Source organism: Littorina saxatilis, linkage group LG4, assembly GCF_037325665.1.
Source record: "Littorina saxatilis isolate snail1 linkage group LG4, US_GU_Lsax_2.0, whole genome shotgun sequence".
In the NCBI taxonomy this organism is placed as follows: Eukaryota; Metazoa; Mollusca; class Gastropoda; order Littorinimorpha; family Littorinidae; genus Littorina; species Littorina saxatilis.
This window is the reverse complement of record NC_090248.1, coordinates 26811745-26831500: the sequence shown is the minus strand read 5'-3', so window position 1 is coordinate 26831500 and position 19756 is coordinate 26811745. Positions and strand designations below refer to the sequence as shown.

Sequence of the window (19756 nt, the reverse complement as noted above, 5' to 3'; positions counted from 1 at the left end):
CCGCATACGGAATTTAAACTTTACGCCTGAGATGGTTACCTGAGGTCACCCCCTAACTTAATCTGGACAAGAATAAAAAGACAGGCATTGTAAGATTACGGACGGGCGCAGTGGCGTGGTGGTGAGACGCCGGCCTCCTAATCGGAAGGTCGTGAGTTCGAATCCCGGTCGCTGCCGCCTGGTGGGTTAAGAGAGAGTGGAGATTTTTCCGATCTCCGGCCCAGGTCAACTTATGTGCAGACCTGCAAGTGACTTAACCCCCTTCGTGTGTACACGCAAGCACAAGACCAAGTGCGCACGGAAAAGATCCTGTAATCCATGTCAGAGTTCGGTGGGTTATAGAAACACGAACATACCCAGCATGCCTCCCCCGAAATCGGCGTATGCTGCCTGAATGGCGGGGTAAAAACGGTCATACACGTACAAATCGACTCGTGCTAAAAACATGGGTAAACGTGGGAATCTAAGCCCATGAAAGAAGAAGAAGAAGAAGAAGTGAGATTACGGAAAGTTTAATTGATAAAACAAAACATTCGTAATGGAGCCAAGTTGTTCACTATGCCTTATACGAAACCATGCACTTCGTCTGATTGTTTTTTGTTTGGCTGATAAAGATTTGTTGATAAAAAAGAATAAATACAGATGAGGATAATAATAAGGATAAGATAATAGATAGGATAATAGCAGGGTTGTTGCCCGGATTAATTTTCATTGCAAAACTTGCCGACATGGCCGTGTACAACATTTCAGCAATTTTTGGAAGTTTATGGCAGTTCTTAGCGTCAGCTTTCCACCACGTGTAAAAAGTTCTGTAGACAAAGTAAAGACTGTTTGTGTGTGGCGATTTGAACTAAATCTCGGGTTTTTAGACGACTTTCGACACTAAAAGGAAAGCTCGACTAGCCAAGACAGAAGTTTTGCAAGACACCCTCCTGGATCCTAATGCAACTTTATTTTTTAAACATAAAAGAGCCTAGAGGTAATTCACTTTACAGTCCACGGGATCAACACCCTATCAAATAAGAAAACCGACACCTTTGAGGGTTTGCGAGAAACATTATTTCATGTTTCGATCATAGTGCCTCTAGCTCTCATCTCGACTATGTTCTACACTACCTCTGAATTCGACCAACAGTCTGGCATATAAACATAGTGCCTTTAAGCTCTCTTACCTGCAAGTTTGGAGAATAATGGATAGTCTCCAGAAAAGGGGGAGGGGGGGAAAGAAACACTATTTTTTTTAAAGTTTAACTTTTGAGAAAAAAAATTCAACTTCCCAAAACTAAATTAAATCTGTGTTTTTTAACTCTGGAGTTTAGAGCATTGGCAGTCTGTTTGCTATGGATTTCGGATAGTCGCGATGGCAAACATTGCAAACCTTTGTTATTATAGTAAAACGTTGAACCTGGTTGCAACGGTCGGTTTATGGCCTTATGTCACCGTGTCTGATAATGACAACCCAGTGTGTTTTGCTTGTACACTTCCAATGAAGTATTCACTGGCTTAGAGAAGTGACTTTATCCTTTGCAATACAGTCAAACATGTCTATGTTAACCACCCGAGGGACCAACACTGAAAAAGAGGTGGTTTTGTTTTTCTTTGCTTTGTTTTGTTACATTTCACAATTAAATCAATGCTTGTAAATACAGTAGGTAACTCTCAAACAGCTTTCGACTGAAACCCAATGGTACCCAAACGACGTTATTTTACCAATTGGAGGGAGGGTGGAGGCGTGTGCATATGCTGTTTGTTGAAAGGGATTCAACTCAAAGAGAAAGTGCTGAAAACTGATATTATCTCCGGTGGCATTCTATTTTCAATGTCGTTGATTTGATTTGGGAGAGAAAGACAATGGTGACTGTTCCAGTATTAAAACCACCCCCTTACATTAAATTTGCTTCTGGTCTTCTTGTGAGTGCAATACTTTTTACTTTAGAATTAAACGAATAACATAACAAAAACGTATTAATTAATTGGGTTGGCAGCAAAATTTGTCCCAACAGCTACCAACCATTTTAAAAACGCTTTATATCTAGAATAACGAGCTTACGCCAGCGTATCTTTCATAAAACAGCAATGACGACATACCGTCCTTAAATACGCAAGCCAAGGCAGGGAACTACACAAAGAGTTGTAGAAATATTCTTTCAAAGAATATATAGCTGTATTTTTGGGACAATAACGCATTTAAACTTAAAGGAAGGATTACCACAATACCAACAACAACAACAACAACAACAACAACAACAACAACAACAACAACAACAACAACAACAACAGCAACAGCAACAGCAACAACATCACGTCTGCTAGATGTTTCTAAAAAAGGAAACAATAGTGTTATACTAAGAAATAAAATGAAAAGTAAAAACAAGTCGCGTAAGGCGAAAATACAATATTTAGTCAAGTAGCTGCCATTTTTCAGCAAGACCGTATACTCGTAGCATCGTCAGTCCACCGCTCATGGCAAAGGCAGTGAAATTGACAAGAAGAGCGGGGTAGTAGTTGCGCTAAGAAGGATAGCACGCTTTTCTGTACCTCTCTTTGTTTTAACTTTCTGAGCGTGTTTTTAATCCAAACATATCATATCTATATGTTTTTGGAATCAGGAACCGACAAGGAATAAGATGAAAGTGTTTTTCAATTGATTTGGACAATTTAATTTTGATAATAATTTTTATATATTTAATTTCCAGAGCTTGTTTTTAATCCGAATATAACATATTTATATGTTTTTGGAATCAGCAAATGATGGAAAATAAGATAAACGTAAATTTGGATCGTTTTATAAATTTTTATTTTTTTTTTACAATTTTCCGATTTTTAATGACCAAAGTCATTAATTAATTTTTAAGCCACCAAGCTGAAATGCAATACCGAACCCCGGGCTTTGTCGAAGATTACTTGACCAAAATTTCAACCAATTTGGTTGAAAAATGAGGGCGTGACAGTGCCGCCTCAACTTTCACGAAAAGCCGGATATGACGTCATCAAAGACATTTATCAAAAAAATGAAAAAAACGTTCGGGGATTTCATACCCAGGAACTCTCATGTCAAATTTCATAAAGATCGGTCCAGTAGTTTAGTCTGAATCGCTCTACACACACACACACACACACACACACACGCACGCACACACACACGCACGCACATACACCACGACCCTCGTTTCGATTCCCCCTCGATGTTAAAATATTTAGTCAAAACTTGACTAAATATAACAATGTTTTCTGAACCTATTCCCTTTTTTTCGAAAAATGTAGCAAGTGCACATATTTTATCTTTTTCTAATTTGAATAATAAATAAAAGTTTATGGAGCGGTTGTTTTTTTTTGAACGAAAAATTCACTTACATATCAACCCAAGATGGAAACACCAAGCTACACACAAAAAACAAGTATTATTGAAGGGTCATCATTTATCGTGTGTTTGTGTGTATGTGCGTTTGTGTGTGTGTGTGTGTGGGTGTGTGTGTGTGTGTGTGTGTGTGTGTGTGTGTGTGTGTGTGTGTGTGTGTGTGTGTGTGTGTGTGTGTGTTTACAAAAAATAAATTCTGTCTGGATTTTAGAACGTTATCAGTCTACCTATGTCGAATTAAGTCCAAACCTTATTTGCTTCTCTTTTCTGTCTGTCAAGTCTATATTGTTCATTGTGTGTTGCAGCAAAATGGGTCTCACCGGTCCTCAGAAGGGAGCTATCGTCAGCAGCTGGAAGACGCTGACTGCTGATATGAAGACTATTCAGGAGAATGGTTCGCAGCTCTTTGCCCTGTAAGCATTCATTTACATTAATTGGTAAAAATAGAGAATACTACATGGCTTGCTGTGTCGTACCAGATTTACACGAGTTGCTTTTTTAAATATTGAACTGCGAGCAAAAGCATACTGTACTTACGTGTACTTACGTGCACTTTACTGAAAACGTCCCTCAGTCATTTTCTAAGATTGAAGACGCTTCTTTTGGAACCTCGATATCTCCCAAAGCCTCGTGCAATCTATGACACCAAAGCGAAGAAACGTCACTAAAGAAAGTGTAGCGTGACGTGTTCGTTCTAAATATTCTTCCAGGTGAAACAGCAGGCGCAAATGTGTTTCCATAATGACGTTTGTCTCGGTGACTTTGGCATCATAAGCAGTGGAAAAACAGGTCCACGCCAGCCTCGTTTGACACGACCTCATTTACATGATATACACACGTGTGGTTTGAACGATATTGTTATCTGATGAGTGGAATCTCTCACGTATGTAGGATAAAATGTTTTTCTCCTCAGCAACCTTTTGATATGCACGTGTTCTTTGTTTAATTTGCATGCAAAGGGAATGCCGTTGTTATTGTGTTAATTTGCATACAAGTCTCTAGCCCTGTGCAACGGTTGGCTCATTTAGAGCGACAGCCTCTGATGTCACGGATAGACATTGACCAACATTTGTTGCTATGCTTCACTAATATTATGGAAGCGCGCTGCACACTCAACATACTGTAACGTTCTTGTTTAGCCTAGTGCGGAAAGTAAAGGGTGTACGAGCGCATATATCCAGTCTTACAACCATTTCACTGTGAAACAATAGTCATATAGCGGTTTTTTTTTTTTTTTTTTTCCAATTTTATTCAATTAATAAAACACAACATAACAAACATGGTAACTATATTTTCTGTTTGCACACATACATAGCGTTTAACGACCCCGTCTATATAGTCATATAGCGTTTAACGACTCCGTCTCTTGTCTCGATGCCCATGTGTTTGTAGTTCTCTGTCTGTCTGTCTGTCTGTCTGTCTGTCTGTCTGTATGTGACCACGTGTGCTTGCGTGTACATGAGGCCATGCGGTATTCTTTCTCTTCTCTTCCCCATCGTCTCTGTCTCTCTTCTGTCACTGCCTGTCTTTACCGGTCACTGCTGTGTCTCTTCTAATTGCATTGGAATGAATTTTATTTCCCCCAAAACCACACACACACACACACGCACGCTCGCACGCACGCACACACACACACACACACACACACACACACGCGCGCGCGCGTGCGCTCAAGCACACAAATAACCACACGGCTAACGCTAGATATAACACCAACACGAACATCAGCCTTCGAACACACCAGTCCTAGAGTAGATTTTTTCTCTCTCGAATCAGCATTACTTGTACAGAGCTCTTACATTATTTTCCAAGCATAATTTACAAACGTATACGTGTTATGCTGTGTACATTAACTAGTAATCGATGCTTCAGCACATGAGTGAGGCACCATTCTGACAGAAATTAAACATGTAATAGATAAAGTAAAACTGAACAATTTTTAAATAAAATTAGATGACATTTTCTTTCAACAAGACTCCAATATAAAAGGTCTCCATATACGCCGGCGTACACTACTTTTTGTCGTGATGACATGTGCAAGCTCGGAACTAAGAGTACTTATAGTAGGTCTCGTTGTCAGTTAAAAGTAAAACTACTGCAAATGTCAAAGGTTCCAGTACTCAGCCACTTCCGAAGTACAGTCTTTGAAGTGGGAAACTGTACGAACGCGGAACCTGAATTCCAAAACGTACCCTGCAGAGAGTCTACATAGGGTCTACTGCACGAGTCTGCGTAGACGCTAAGACCTATGAATTTGCAGCGAAATCTCACATGGCTGTGTTGGCTGCATCAGTTGGTGAGTCTGCGAACACAAGTTCTGGTGACCTACTCACCTTCTATCGCGGGTGTTTTATTTAGCCTTGAGGAAGTTTTTTTTTCTTCTCCTCATTCACTCGAAGTAACTAACTCTCCAGCTGCAGACCTTTACGGTCTTTGGAATGCCTCATTTTGTGTTGTCTGTCTTTCTATTTCAGTAGGATTGTCCGTCTGTTTGTCAAATCAAGTCAATCAAGTCAAGTCAATATTTATTTTAAAAAAACCTCCAAGGGTTACATGTATTTGAAAAAAAATACAATAAACACAACAAAAAAGATATGTCTGTGTGTCGGTCGGCCGTTCTTTTCAGTTTACCCCCTCCCCCCCTCCCCCCCACCCCCACCCCCTCCATTTACATCAAATGTTTTACACCTGTGCTCCTTTGGATTTTTCCTTGGATAATGTTCACGACGACAGCTGGTTATCGTCACCGTTGAATCTGGGCCTCTCTCTATCTTCGTATTGTGTGTGTGTGTGTGTGTGTGTGTGTGTGTGTGTGTGTGTGTGTGTGTGTGCGTGCGTGTGTGTGCCAGTGTTTGTGTGCGTGTGTGCGTGCGTGCGTGCGTGCGTGTGTGCGTGCGTGTGCGTGTGTGTGTGTGTGTGTGTGTGTTCTCCCCATATTATTCTGTGCGTTTCTTTTCCGCATAGTTTTTCAAATACATTTGCAGTTCTGTTTCTGACAGTACGGTATAATATCACGATGAAGTGTCTGTCACGGTCATTATAACTATCGGTAAATCTTTTTTCATTTTGTCAGTCAGAATATGCAGCCTCCAAATTTGTATATATTTTTTGCTTGTCTTTATTTTGCGAAAGTCATAAACATACCATAATTATACCACTGAAAGTCAGTATCACTACTATTGCTTCCTTTGTTTTGCCAGGCTGTTCCAGCAGTTTCCAGACACCCGCGGTTACTTCCCCTGGTTCTCGGGCATGTCGGACGAGTCGATGAAGTCTTCCGGAGTGGGTCGCGCTCACGCCATGGCCGTGTTCAACGGGATCGGCGCATTCGTTAGCAGCCTGGAAGACCAAGAGTGCCTCGATGGCCTGGCCCTCAAACTGTGCAGGAACCATCTGGACCGCAAGATTGGGTCTTCCCGCTTCCAGGTGAGGGTTTGAAAAATGTGGGTGTTTAGTGTGTGTGTGTGTGTGTGTGTGTGTGTGTGTGTGTGTGTGTGTGTGTGTGTGTGTGTGTGTGTGAGTGTGTGTATGTGTGTGTGTGTGTGTGTGTTTGTGTGTGTGAGAGAGGTTGTGTCAGTCTGTGTGTGTGTGTGTGTGTGTGTGTGTGTGTGTGTGTGTGTGTGTGTGTGTGTTAGGGGTGGTGGTGGTGGTTGCGGTGTGCAGGACAGAGTAATGGAATTACGGTTCGCATAAAATGTTAAGGCGGAGGTTGGAAGGACGTGTGTGTGTGTGTGTGTGTGTGTGTGTGTTTGTGTGTGTTTGTGTGTGTGTGTGTGTGTGTTTGTGTGTGTGTGTGTGTGTGTGTGTGTTTGTGTGTGTGTGTGTGTGAAAGGGGTTGGACCTAGAGGGGGACATGCGGCTATAGGTACGACGTCAGCCAGGCGGCGTTGTGTATCACAAATACACTCCATACTGGCTACCCCCTACCCCTTTCCTCTTAAGTGCTGCTGATACAACTTTGGACTACACCGTATTTCACTGGTGAGGTCTATGATGTCGTGATGTACAAATGGAAGCTATCTTGTAAATTCGCTTCATCACAAAATTCTTGTTTTACATTCAAGGGACGTAACTGCTAAGCTCGTTTTCAAATGAATAGAAGTGTTGGGTAAACCTCTAGCGTTTAACCATCACTTTGCTTCATTTGGAAGAAACTGACATGACATAATCCCTCTTAGATGCCGGTACTTCTTGGATTTGACGGAGAAGTACTCAGTCTTGAGTTCATTTTGGCAGAAATCTGGCTGATGTTCTACCTAGCTATATTAGCATCGTGTAAGAGTAGAGCATACTTTGTAGAATCCATTTGGACCGAAAGATTTGGTCTTTTCAAATGGATTGGAAGAGCACAAGAACTGTACGCAGGTATGCATTTTCGACCCGGGGTCGCACTTACTCTGCGTGATGTTGCTAGCTTTACATTGGAAGGAAGGAAGCGACCCGAATTGCCCATACATGTGATAAAAAGTAATGTGAATGACATTTAACATTGTTTCTTTTGCTTTTTGACAGCAAATGCGCCAAGTGTACGGATCCTTCCTTGACGGGGCGTTGGGGGGAGGTGCTACTGCTGATGTCAAGGCGGCCTGGGATGCCTTCCTTAGCTGGCTGCAGGACTTCCTCGCCGCCGAAGAGAAGAAGCGCTAAACGCGCGGACACGCTCGCAAACACACTGATTTGTATGACAACTTAGCTTCTTAGCATAATTCTCTCTGACACTGGCTTTTTGCATCTCCAGCGCTTTTAAAGCCTTGTTCCTTTTTTTCTTCTTTTTTGTTTTTGTTTTGCGGTCTGTGTTTGAGGTACATTGACTTTTATCATTCTTGAAGATCAGACTGGAATGTGTTCGCAGGAGGTAGCTAATAAAAAGTTATACTTTTATTTATATTTCTCGAGGAAACGTTTTTTTTTGTTTTTTTGCGAGAAAGATAAAAAAAAAAAGAAAAAAAGATACCATTCTTGATTTTAGAGGCTACATTCTAATATTGAAGGAAGAAGCTGCTTGTTGGAAATGCGGAATTACGCCTGGACAATCAGCCGCGGACATTCGTGAAAACATACGTACTCAAAAGGCAGGATCGACATTTTACCCATGTTTGTATTGCACGGTTTTCCACAAAGGGAATGCAAAAAGGAAAGAGCGTTTGATATTTAGTGATCTTTTTTTCTTGCTTATTTGTTTGGTTGTTTAAAGTAGATCTTAAAATTACATTCCTAAACGCCTTAAAATAAAAATGTGACCGATCGAAAAAGTATGTGACATTTCTGGTGTCATAATTGACAGTATTGTTTTTTTCATGTCGGATAAAATCAGGTGGTTCAGACAAAAGGAAAGCTTCAATTTTCGAGAGGAAGTTTAAGAACTGTGAAAGGGGCGGAGGAGGAGGAGGAAAGGGGGGTGGGGGGGGGGGGGGGTGGTGGAGGTGGCAATGTGAAGGAAAGTGCGCATTATCCAAGGGAAGTAACAGCGATCTGACTAGAGAGGGAGAATCGGTTGTGAGATTTTGACGGGGGAGCTTCTGGTCTAAGGGAGGTAACAGGTGATTGAGGAAGGGAACTAAGAACCGAAGGCAAAGACGGCGGACGCGAAAATGAGGGTTTTTCCCCTTTTCAGGTTTGGCTCTAGAATTATTTATCAAGGGGATACGGTTCTTTCTTCCTTTCCCTTTCTTTGTTTTCCTTTCCTTTACTTCTTTGTTTTCTGCGCTCCGACACAGACCCCTCAGTTTTATGGTTACGGACGTAACTATCACTGACTTGACACCAATGTAACAGCAATGCAAAGTTCTTATCCTGCGACATTTTGTGCCGCAAGTGTCGAGAATTCTTTCATTAATTCCTGACAATAACCGAGAATGCTTTGTCGTAGACGTCCTGATCGTAGAATTTTCTCAGGTGTAAAATAATCGTAGTGACGCGAACGTATTCCCCATCGTGTTTTGTGTAAAATGGCTATATTTTGTATATCATTGATTAAAATTGCTTTTGCATTGAAGAGGTGTTTGATGTGATTATGTTTATTATTCTGTAATAGTTTAGTTCCAATTGTCTTGTCTGTTTTGTGTGTCTGTTTTGTGTGTTCTCTGTTGATTGAGGGGATGAATGGAAGAATGTGTTAGTTTGTTGTATTTTTAATCTCTTGTTGTTTTTCTTCTCTTTCTCCAGCTCTTTTCTTTTCTACTATCTATCTGTTCATCTTTTTGTGTATTTCCTTCCCTATTTTTTGGGTCTCTTTCATCTTTTCATTCGCTTGCTGGAATCTGCCTATATGTCTGCGTCTCTCCCTCTCTTTCTTACAATCTCTCTCACACTGTCTCTCACTCTGTCTCTTTCTCTCTCTCTGTCTCTTTCTCTCTCTGTCTCTCCCTTTATGACACATACACATACGCAAACACAGACACACACATACACACACGCACACATACGTACTCACACTAAGATACACACTCACACACATACACACACACACATACAGACACATACAGACACATACAGACACAGACACAGACACACACACACACACACACACACTGAGAGGCAGACACTGAAAGACATACACAGACACGTGCTTACATAGAAACAGACACAGGCAGACAGACATACAATTAGTCCGAGAGACACACGCAGCCACAGAGACACGCAGACACACACACACGCACAGACACACATACACACACACGCGCGCGCGCGTGCGCACGCACTGACATTCTAACACACACACACACACACACACACACACACACACACACACACACACAGAGGCAGACACTGAAAGACATACACAGACACGGGCTTACATAGAAACAGACACAGGCAGACAGACATACAAACAGAACAGACCAAGAGACACACGCAGCCACCGACACACGCAGACACACACACACACACACACACACACACACACACGCGCGCGCGCGCACGCACGCACGCACTGACACACTAGTTACACACACACACACATACACACACACACACACACACACACACACACACGCACGCACACACACACACACACACACACACACACACACACACACACACACACACTCACGATCAACGTCAAGTTACAGTTATTGTGCTCTTCCACACTTGGTATACAAAGTTTGAGAATATCAGCAAGAAAGCAAATTTAAAAAAACACAACGCAATGACAAAAACTAAATTATAAAACAACAGGCTTTGTGACAAAACGTCACCTTTTCTCATTACCTCACACACAGCAACAGAGAGAACAATTCACACACGGGAACACACACACACACATACCCCCACACAAAAAAGCAACAACAACGCACACACACACACAAAAACCAAAACAACAAGAGCGTGAAAATGGAGATGCCCAGAGATGAGAAAATAGAGAAAAGAGGTCTCTTGGAATAGGACATAAATGGGCGGGAGATAGAGGGGGCGGGGAAGGTGTTACGATACCTCCCCGGCAACAGGCGTCGTTAAAGGCACAGTCCTCCCTGTGAAAACAAAAGTATTTGTGCACAGAAAATAATGCATACAAAATCCTATTTGTGCACAGAAAATAATGCATACAAAATCCTATTTGTGCACAGAAAATAATGCATACAAAATCCTATTTGTGCACAGAAAGAAGTCAGGCAGTTGATTTGGGGTTTGGGTAATGTTTGGGTAATGTTTGGGTAATGTAGCATTGTCGGCCTAAATTCAGACACGCAGGGTCTTCCACTGCAATTTAAGCCTCTCATGTTTTAGAACCTTCTCTTGTGCGAGTCATTTTTAGATACCTTTGAAGTAACAGAATGAACTGTGCAGATGCCTTTCATTTACATGGGTTTTATAAGGAAAACATCGGCGCAGCCTTTTTTTTTCCACGGAAGGGAGACACCTCTTTACGTATTACGTATGCATCTTCTCTACCAGTGCAGTCATTTTCCTCGATTAAATGACCAATTTAATTATTTATGCTTAATTTTGGAGCTGAATCCGTCAATGAATTTCGCGATAACTATTCTTTTGTTTGATTAAAGGGACTTGTATCCAAGATAAGTCGATAATGCTCAACATTACCGGGGTTTGCTAGTGCCTTATACCCCTTCGTGTCAGTGTACACGCAAGCACAAGACCAAGTGCGCACGGAAAAGATCCTGTAATCCATGTCAGAGTTCGGTGGGTTATAGAAACACAAAAATACCAAGCATGCTTTCCCCAAAAGCGGCGTATGGCTGCCTAAATGGCGGGGTAAAAACGGCCATTCACATAAAAGCCGTGTGAGTTTGAGCCCATGCACGAACAAACAGGTCGGGGTTTGTATCGCTTTTGAAGGGATAGCATTCATGACCGAAAGTAAAAGCCTGGGCAGATCCGAGATGGTGGGCCGAATCGTTTAAATGAGAAAGGGCTGTGCCTTTAATTAAAGCTCTGCGCTGTCGACGGTGGCAGTGACAACTGCCACGCCCCTTACACTATAGATCTATAGCTGTCGAACACCACAGGTATAGTACTCCCTGACACACTGTGGAGCGCCAGCCTATCTACATATCTATCTCTCCCTGTTTCTCTTGTAATATGAGGCAGGGGGGCGTCTGTCACAGACTAGTAAATTTCAGTGCTGCTGACATATGCCAAAGGGAGAAAGGGAGGGAAGGCAGAGCGGGGGTCGGGGAGAGACAGACTGACTGACTATTTGGGTTTAACGTCCTCTTAGACCAACTGGTCTACATTGGGACAGGTATTGGTAATACGCTGAAGATATGGTGTGATACTTTGACTCGAACAAGCCCGCTGTTACTGTCTTCTTCATCCCAGGATTGGGTTTGTCTCGTCAAAGTATCGAAACACGATTATGATAATCAGAGACGAGATCTGATGCATGCGTATCTTCGCGTTTTCCAAGCCCTGAGACTTTCGTTAACTGCATGGTGGGGGCGATGAAGTTTTTGTGGTCAGGATTCCCTGCCATTGTTGCTGGTAACTAACAGGAACTCACCTGTCCACCGTTTACTCCCGAGCACCTCCTCTGGTTGAAGTCACAAGTACCACTGGGACGACGTGACCTGAATATCTAAGCGATGGGACAATGAAGTAATGACAATGAAAAAGGAGTGATCGAACTAAGCATTTTCCAAAAATGTATTTCTTTGCTAGTACGAATACTGACTCCAACAAAAACCGTTAAAGCCACACTCCTTCCTGTGTAAACGATTCGAATCATTATTTGAGATGTTGCCGGGCCTTAACATGGGATAAAACCATCCCTCCACATGGGCACATACCAACAACGTCACAATTGTCGGGAGAGGGCAATCTTTGAAAAGGATAAAACCGTCCGTCCATTTAGACACATACCAAAAATTGTCACAATTGTCGGGAGAGGGCAATCTTGGTGGCACTTGCGCTCGGAAGCGAGAGGTTGCGAGTTCGACCCTGGGTCAGGGCGTTAGCAATTTTCTCCCCTCTTTCCTAACCTAGGTGGTGGGTTCAAGTGCTAGTCTTTCGGATGAGACGAAACACCGAGGTCCCTTCGTGTACACTACATTGGGGTGTGCACGTTAAAGATCCCACGATTGACAAAAGGGTCTTTCCTGGCAAAATTGTATAGGCAAAGATAAAAACGTCCACCAAAATACCCGTGTGACTTGGAATAATAGGCCGTGAAAAGTAGGATATGCGCCGAAATGGCTGCGATCTGCTGGCCGATGTGAATGCGTGATGTATTGTGTAAAAAAAAAATTCCATCTCACACGGCATAAATAAATCCCTGCGCCTTGAATATGTGCGCGATAAAAATTGCATAGAATTTAAAAAAATAAAATTAAAAATCCCTGCGCTTAGAACTGTACCCACGGAATACGCGCGATATAAGCCTCATATTGATTGATCTTTGAAAAGGATAAAACCGTCCGTCCATTTAGACACATACCGTCACAATTGTCGGGAGAGGGCAATCTTTGAAAAGGATAAAACCATCCGTCCATTTAGACACATACCGTCACAATTGTCGGGAGAGGGCAATCTTTGAAAAGGATAAAACCATCCGTCCATTTAGACACATACCAACAATTGTCGCAATTGTCGGGAGAGGGCAATCTTTGAAAAGGATAAAACCATCCGTCCATTTAGACACATACCAAAAATTGTCACAATTGTCGGGAGAGGGCAATCTATAAAAAGGATAAAACCATCCGTCCATTTAGACACATACCAAAAATTGTCACAATTGTCGGGAGAGGGCAATCTTTGAAAAGGATAAAACCGTCCGTCCATTTAGACACATACCAAGAATTGTCACAATTGTCGGGAGAGGGCAATCTTTGAAAAGGATAAAACCATCCGTCCATTTAGACACATACCGTCACAATTGTCGGGAGAGGGCAATCTTTGAAAAGGATAAAACCGTCCGTCCATTTAGACACATACCAAGAAATGTCACAAATCGGGTTAAGGCAATCTTTGAAAACTATCATCGCATGACCAAAGACGGATAAAACAAGCCAGACCTGTTTCTGACAATTCGGGATATTTTACGTGCGAAAGCCAGAACTACGTTTGACGAAACTCACCTGACCACCGTTTCCTCCGCCAACGCACCTCCTCTGGTTGAAGTCACAGTTACCGGTGCAGCAACGTCTGTACTGGTCATTGGGGTCACAGTACTGGCCCTCGTAAATACACTGCAAATACACAGTTAAAACAAAGATACTTTCAGTTCTGGGCAATACAAATTGTCAGTTCGGGCAAGTAAAAGACTGTCAGTTTTGGCTAGCAAAGGACTAAAAGTCCGGGCACGGAAAACTTTCAAGTAAACTTGTTTTTTGCCTGCTTTTTACATTTAGTCAAGTTTTGACTAAATGTTTTAACATAGAGGGAGGAATCGAGACGAGGTGTGTGTGTGTGTTTGTGTGTGTGTGTGTGTGTGTGTGTGTGTGTGTGTGTGTGTGTGTGTGTGTGTGTGTCTGTGTGTGTGTCTGTGTGTGTGTGTGTGTGTGTGTGTAGAGCGATTCAGAGTAAACTACTGGACCGATCTTTATGACATTTTTCATGAGAGTTCCTGGGTATGATATCCCCACATGATTTTTTAATTTTTTCGATAAATGTCTTTGATGACGTCATATCCGGCATTTTGTAAAAGTTGAGGCGGCACTGTCACACCCTCATTTTTCAATCAAATTGATCGAAATTTTGGCCAAGCAATCTTCGACGAAGGCCGGACTTTGGGATTGCATTTCAGCTTGGAGGCTTAAACATTAATTAATGACTTTGGTCATTAAAAATCTGAAAATTGTAATTAAAATTATTTTTTTATAAAACGATCCAAAATTACGTTTATCGTATTTTTCATCATTTTCTGATTCCAAAAACATATAAATATGTTATATTCAGATTAAAAACAAGCTCTGAAAATTAAAAATATAAAAATTATGATTAAAATTAAATTTCCGAAATCGAGTTAAAAACAATTTCATCTTATTCCTTGTCCGTTCCTGATTCCAAAAACATATAGATATGATATGTTTGGATTAAAAACACATTTAGAGAGTTAAAAAGAATAGAGATATAGAAAAGCGTGCTATCCTCCTCAGCGCAACCGCTACCGCGCTTTTCTGGATTGTTAATTTCACTGCCTTTGCCACGAGCGGTGGACAGACGATGCTACGAGTGTACGGTCTTGCGGAAAAAATGCAATGCGTTCAGTTTCATTCTGTGAGTTCGACTGAGCTTGACTAAATGTTGTATTTTCGCCTTACGCGACTTGTTTATTTGTTATTATTGTTTTCATTTTAAGTAAGCATGATTTTAATAAGTAAATGATTTGAAAAAAATTTAAGCTACGAATCTGAAATGCAGTTCCATATTCCGCTGTCACAGTGTCAAAAGATGTCACAAATGTGATCCAAGAAACAAAGGAAGGCAAGCGCTCTAAATATAGAAGACATAACTGTGCAACAAGAGTAATATATAAAGGAGTGTATTGCAAAACTAATCTCCTGGCACATGAAAGAAAAAACCACACACAAAAACAAGCATTGACATGAAGAAGCGACTTTCAACTATATGTTTATCAAACAAGCGACTTTTCATCGAATGTTTTTTTTATGGTAGTCAAATAATCAAGGAAATGTCTTTTTGACTAGGAATTACGGTGAAGGAATTTTTAGCATGATCAATAAAAATAAAGAATTAGGGTTAAAGTTAGATTTAAAATTTAACAAACAAGCGAGTTTTCATTGAATCAAGGGATTTTCTTTATATATATATATACTAGATGAATACCCGCTTCGCCGGGTACGGCTGCGCCGGGAAAAAGTCGAGCCGAATACCCGGCTGCGCCGTGGACCCGGCTTTGCCGGGTGTACGCCGGCTTTGCCGGCGCACCGCACGAAGGAAGGGAGATAAACGCGCAAAACACTGGAGAAGAGTAGTGACCTTCTAAAAATAGTATAACGGGAATATGGATTGAGCGTTGTCGACAGTGACCTTCTAAAAATAGAAACGGGAATATGGATTGACGCCACACGAAGGAAGGGAGGTAAACGCTGAAAACACTGGAGAAGATAAGGAAGAGTTACTGGAAATGGATCCAGAGAAAAACCAAAATCGGCTCAGCGCTGCGCGCTGAGAGCACGTGTTAAAATATCTCATCGATGAGGTTGTGTCCGGGATGTAGCCGAATATGGCCTCCAAATTTGAAAAAGATCGATCGAGAACTTTGGCTTGGCATCGCGGACACACACACACACACAGACACAAGTCGTATATATATATAGATATATAAAACATCAGAAGTTGTGAAAGAAACAATTGAAAGTCAGAAGAGACTTTCTTCTATATATATATATATAAAATGTCTTTTATATATATATATATTTCTACACGCACACGCACATGTACAAACACACACATATTATTACATACATATTCCAGATTAATGTTATCGAACATTATTCCCTGGTCTCGTTACCACAAACAGATGTCTCTTTTATGGAACTTTTATTGACGAATACCCTGACAAAGTAAAGGTCGTCTGCAGGTGGAAGGCCGTTCAATACCCCTTGCAGCTAACAATGACGTGACCCGAGTGATAACGTCACTCCTACGTCACTTTGCACTGCGGGTGCAGTCCGTCAGTTGATCGTATCTTTTTTGAATGAAAATATAAGTGCAAAAAGTAGCAACACCCTATCAAACTGTATCCCGACTGGATGAGGTATACAAAAAGCAGCGCTTTTATCCACTCCACTTCATTTCTTCATCCTCTCTCCTGTTGGTCCAAACCGTGTTAATTCACCAGGTAAGCACATCTTACGATATTTCCATGCATTGATTTGTTTAAGACTAGTTAAAAATTGTAGGATCACTAGGCTGGAGTTCACTCACGCAAACTCTTAAAAGCCTCAGCACAACAACAACTTTTAAACGACAATATTGTGCAAACACTTTATTCCCGCATAAAGAAAGCCTTGAAATGCCCGACTCTTTGGTAGCATACGGTCCTCAAAAGAACCCCTATTATTGAGGCATACATACATCATAACCTTTCATACCTTCTACATAATTGCTTATTTCTTTATCACTTTTTTATTTTGTAATTAGGCTTGCATGGGTTACCTTCTTGCCCTTAAAAATCGGGCGGCTGTTTGTAGTAATGTATATCTGTTGCATTGCCTGTTCTTTATGCATATAAAGTTGCATTCCTTTTTAAATTTAGTCAAGTTTTGACTAAATGTTTTAACGTAGAGGGGGGAATCGAGACGAGGGTCGTGGTGTATGTGTGTATGTGTGTGTGTGTGTGTCTCTGTATGTGTGTCTGTCTGTGTGTGTGTGTGTGTGTGTGTAGAGCGATTCAGACCAAACTACTGGACCGATCTTTATGAAATTTGACGTGAGTGTTCCTGGGAATGATATCCCTGGACGTTTTTTTCTTTTTTTCGATAAATACCTTTGATGACGTCATATCTGGCTTTTTGTAAAAGTTGAGGCGGCACTGTCACACCCTCATTTTTCAATCAAATTGATTGAAATTTTGGCCCAGCAATCTTCGACAAAGGTCGGACTTCGGTATTGCATTTCAGCTTGGTGGCTTAAAAATTAATTAATGACTTTGGTCATTAAAAATCTGAAAATTGTAAAAAAAAAAAAATTGTTTTTAAAACGATCCAAATTTACGTTTATCTTATTCTTCATCATTTTCTGATTCCAAAAACATATAAATATGTTATATTTGGATTAAAAACAAGCTCTGAAAATTAAAAATACAAAAATTATTATTAAAATAAAATTTCCGAAATCGATTTAAAAACAATTTCATCTTATTCCTTGTGGGTTCCTGATTCCAAAAACATATAGATGTGATATGTTTGGATTAAAAACACGCTCAGAAAGTTAAAAAGAATAGAGATAAAGAAAAGCGTGCTATCCTTCTCAGCGCAACTACTACCCCGCTCTTCTTGTCAATTTCACTGCCATTGCATCGAGCGGTGGACTGACGATGCTACGAGTATACGCTCTTGCTGTAAAAATGCAGTGAGTTCAGTTTCATTCTGTTAGTTCGACAGCTTGACTAAATGTTGTAATTTCGCCTTACGCGACTTGTTTTGGTATTATACATGCTTCTTGTTTGTTCGTTCGTTTGTTTGTATGATTCTTTAAATCTTTGCTTGTTTTTTGTTTATTTATTCGTTTATTTGCTTGTTGGTTGTTACATCTTCTCTGTATGCATGCATTTGACACTATCAAAGCTCCAAGCAGCAACTACTGACGAGTGTTAAAATTGATTAAAATGTATCGCTAGAACAGCTTCTAATGCTTATTTGTGTCTTTAGTGTTGTCAATATTGTTATTACTGTTGCTGCTACTTAATGTTGTTACTGTGGCTCGTGGAGACTTTGTTTTTCAGGGAAAAGAGGGTTTTTTTTAACCAACAACAAACAAACACACAAAACAATCAAGCAAATAAACAAACAAAAAAGACCAAAACACACATAACAATCAATAAACAATAAAGTAAGCAACAACAAAATAATCCACTTACTCACTCATTCATTCCTTCATTTAAAAAAAAATCTGACCAATGTTATTATTAATTAATGTCTTAAACTAAAAACACATCCGACATTTCAGAACATTGCACGATGAAGTATCTCATGCTGCTTCCACTACTGTCGATGGTTGTAGTCCCGACTACCTGGGCACAAGACGAAAACGATAACAGCGGGCTACAAAACCAACCCGGTTTCCCTGGAATGGGAGGCGGTTATAACCCTGGCATGGGAGGCGGTTATAACCCTGGCATGGGAGGCGGTTATAACCCTGGCATGGGAGGCGGTTATAACCCTGGCATGGGAGGCGGTTATAACTCTGGCATGGGAGGCGGCTATAACCCTGGCATGGGAGGCGGTTATAACCCTGGCATGGGAGGCGGTTATAACCCTGGCATGGGAGGAGGCTCTTTCGTAAGTGTGACAAACTCTTTTTGTAGTTGTAACTATGTAGTTAGATTGTTTCGCTGTAAATGTGGTTGTTTCCGCCAAGAAAATGTTGAAATGTTGCGTTTAAAGCGTAACTGTCTGGTTATATAAGAGCGGTATTGAATTGTCTGACTCTAGGAGACTTAGTGGTCGTTTTGGACCAAACAATAGCAACGTATGACATTTGACACAGACATTAACAGTCATTGTTCTCTCGACAGTTATTGTTCACTTCGATCGCTAGCGGCAAAACAATGGCTGTCTCGATCTGTGTAAAATGTCGTAGTTTGGTGAACATGCAAATAGTGTATGATATGATTTCTTTTGATATCATTTTATTTCATCGCATTTTATTCCATCTTACTTCTTGCATGTTTGCTTCATTTGACTTCCTTTCATTTGCTTTTCTTTCAAATTCCATAGCATTCTCTCACATGCTTCTTCATGTTTACTTCATTCATCTTCGTTCCGTTTGATTTAGTTTTTAAAATTGTATTTCCAGTGCCGGGGGCAGTTCCAACAATGCATGCCCAACCAGTTTCCACCATGTTGCTATGGGATGTGCATGAGGGGTAACTATGGGTTCATGTGTCCGCGGATGCAAGCTGGTCGCGGCTTCGGATTGGACGAACCACTTGCTGCTGACCAGGCCATGGACCAAGGAGTGACCACCGACCAGCCTGAAGCGAACGTCGCCGAGGAATAGACGAAAATCATCCTTGATATGTGTTGTGTTGTGCGATGGTATAGTCTAGTGTTAATTGCGTCTTGTTGAGCGAATTTTATGAATTTCGGATGCTTTTTAATGAAACTCACAATTCTTAGTAAATGTGATATATTTTAGTGTTTTTAGTGCAATTCTTAATTCAGTTTTAGTGAAATGTGATGCATTTTATGTCTGTAACCGCCGACTCTGCATGGCAATTTTCCTTGTTTTTATCAGGACAGTAAAATCGTGAGT

At 41.0% G+C, this 19756-nt stretch overlaps 1 protein-coding gene and 1 long non-coding RNA gene across 2 annotated transcripts in view; both read left to right on the top strand.

Annotated features, from left to right (window-relative positions):
- The window catches only part of LOC138964352 (globin-like), a 10530-nt gene extending 1177 nt beyond the window's left edge, over positions 1-9353 (top strand). The window contains exons 2-4 of the mRNA XM_070336282.1: positions 3664-3771; positions 6559-6784; positions 7871-9353. Of these exons, the coding sequence (XP_070192383.1) occupies positions 3664-3771; positions 6559-6784; positions 7871-8005 (469 nt within the window). The 3' untranslated portion in view covers positions 8006-9353. The remainder of the gene's footprint in view (positions 1-3663; positions 3772-6558; positions 6785-7870) is intronic.
- Positions 9354-16516: 7163 nt separating this feature from the next.
- On the top strand, positions 16517-19756 carry LOC138963555 (uncharacterized). The gene is made up of 3 exons (XR_011454858.1): positions 16517-16619; positions 18449-18780; positions 19298-19756. It is a non-coding gene; the product is annotated as an uncharacterized lncRNA (long non-coding RNA).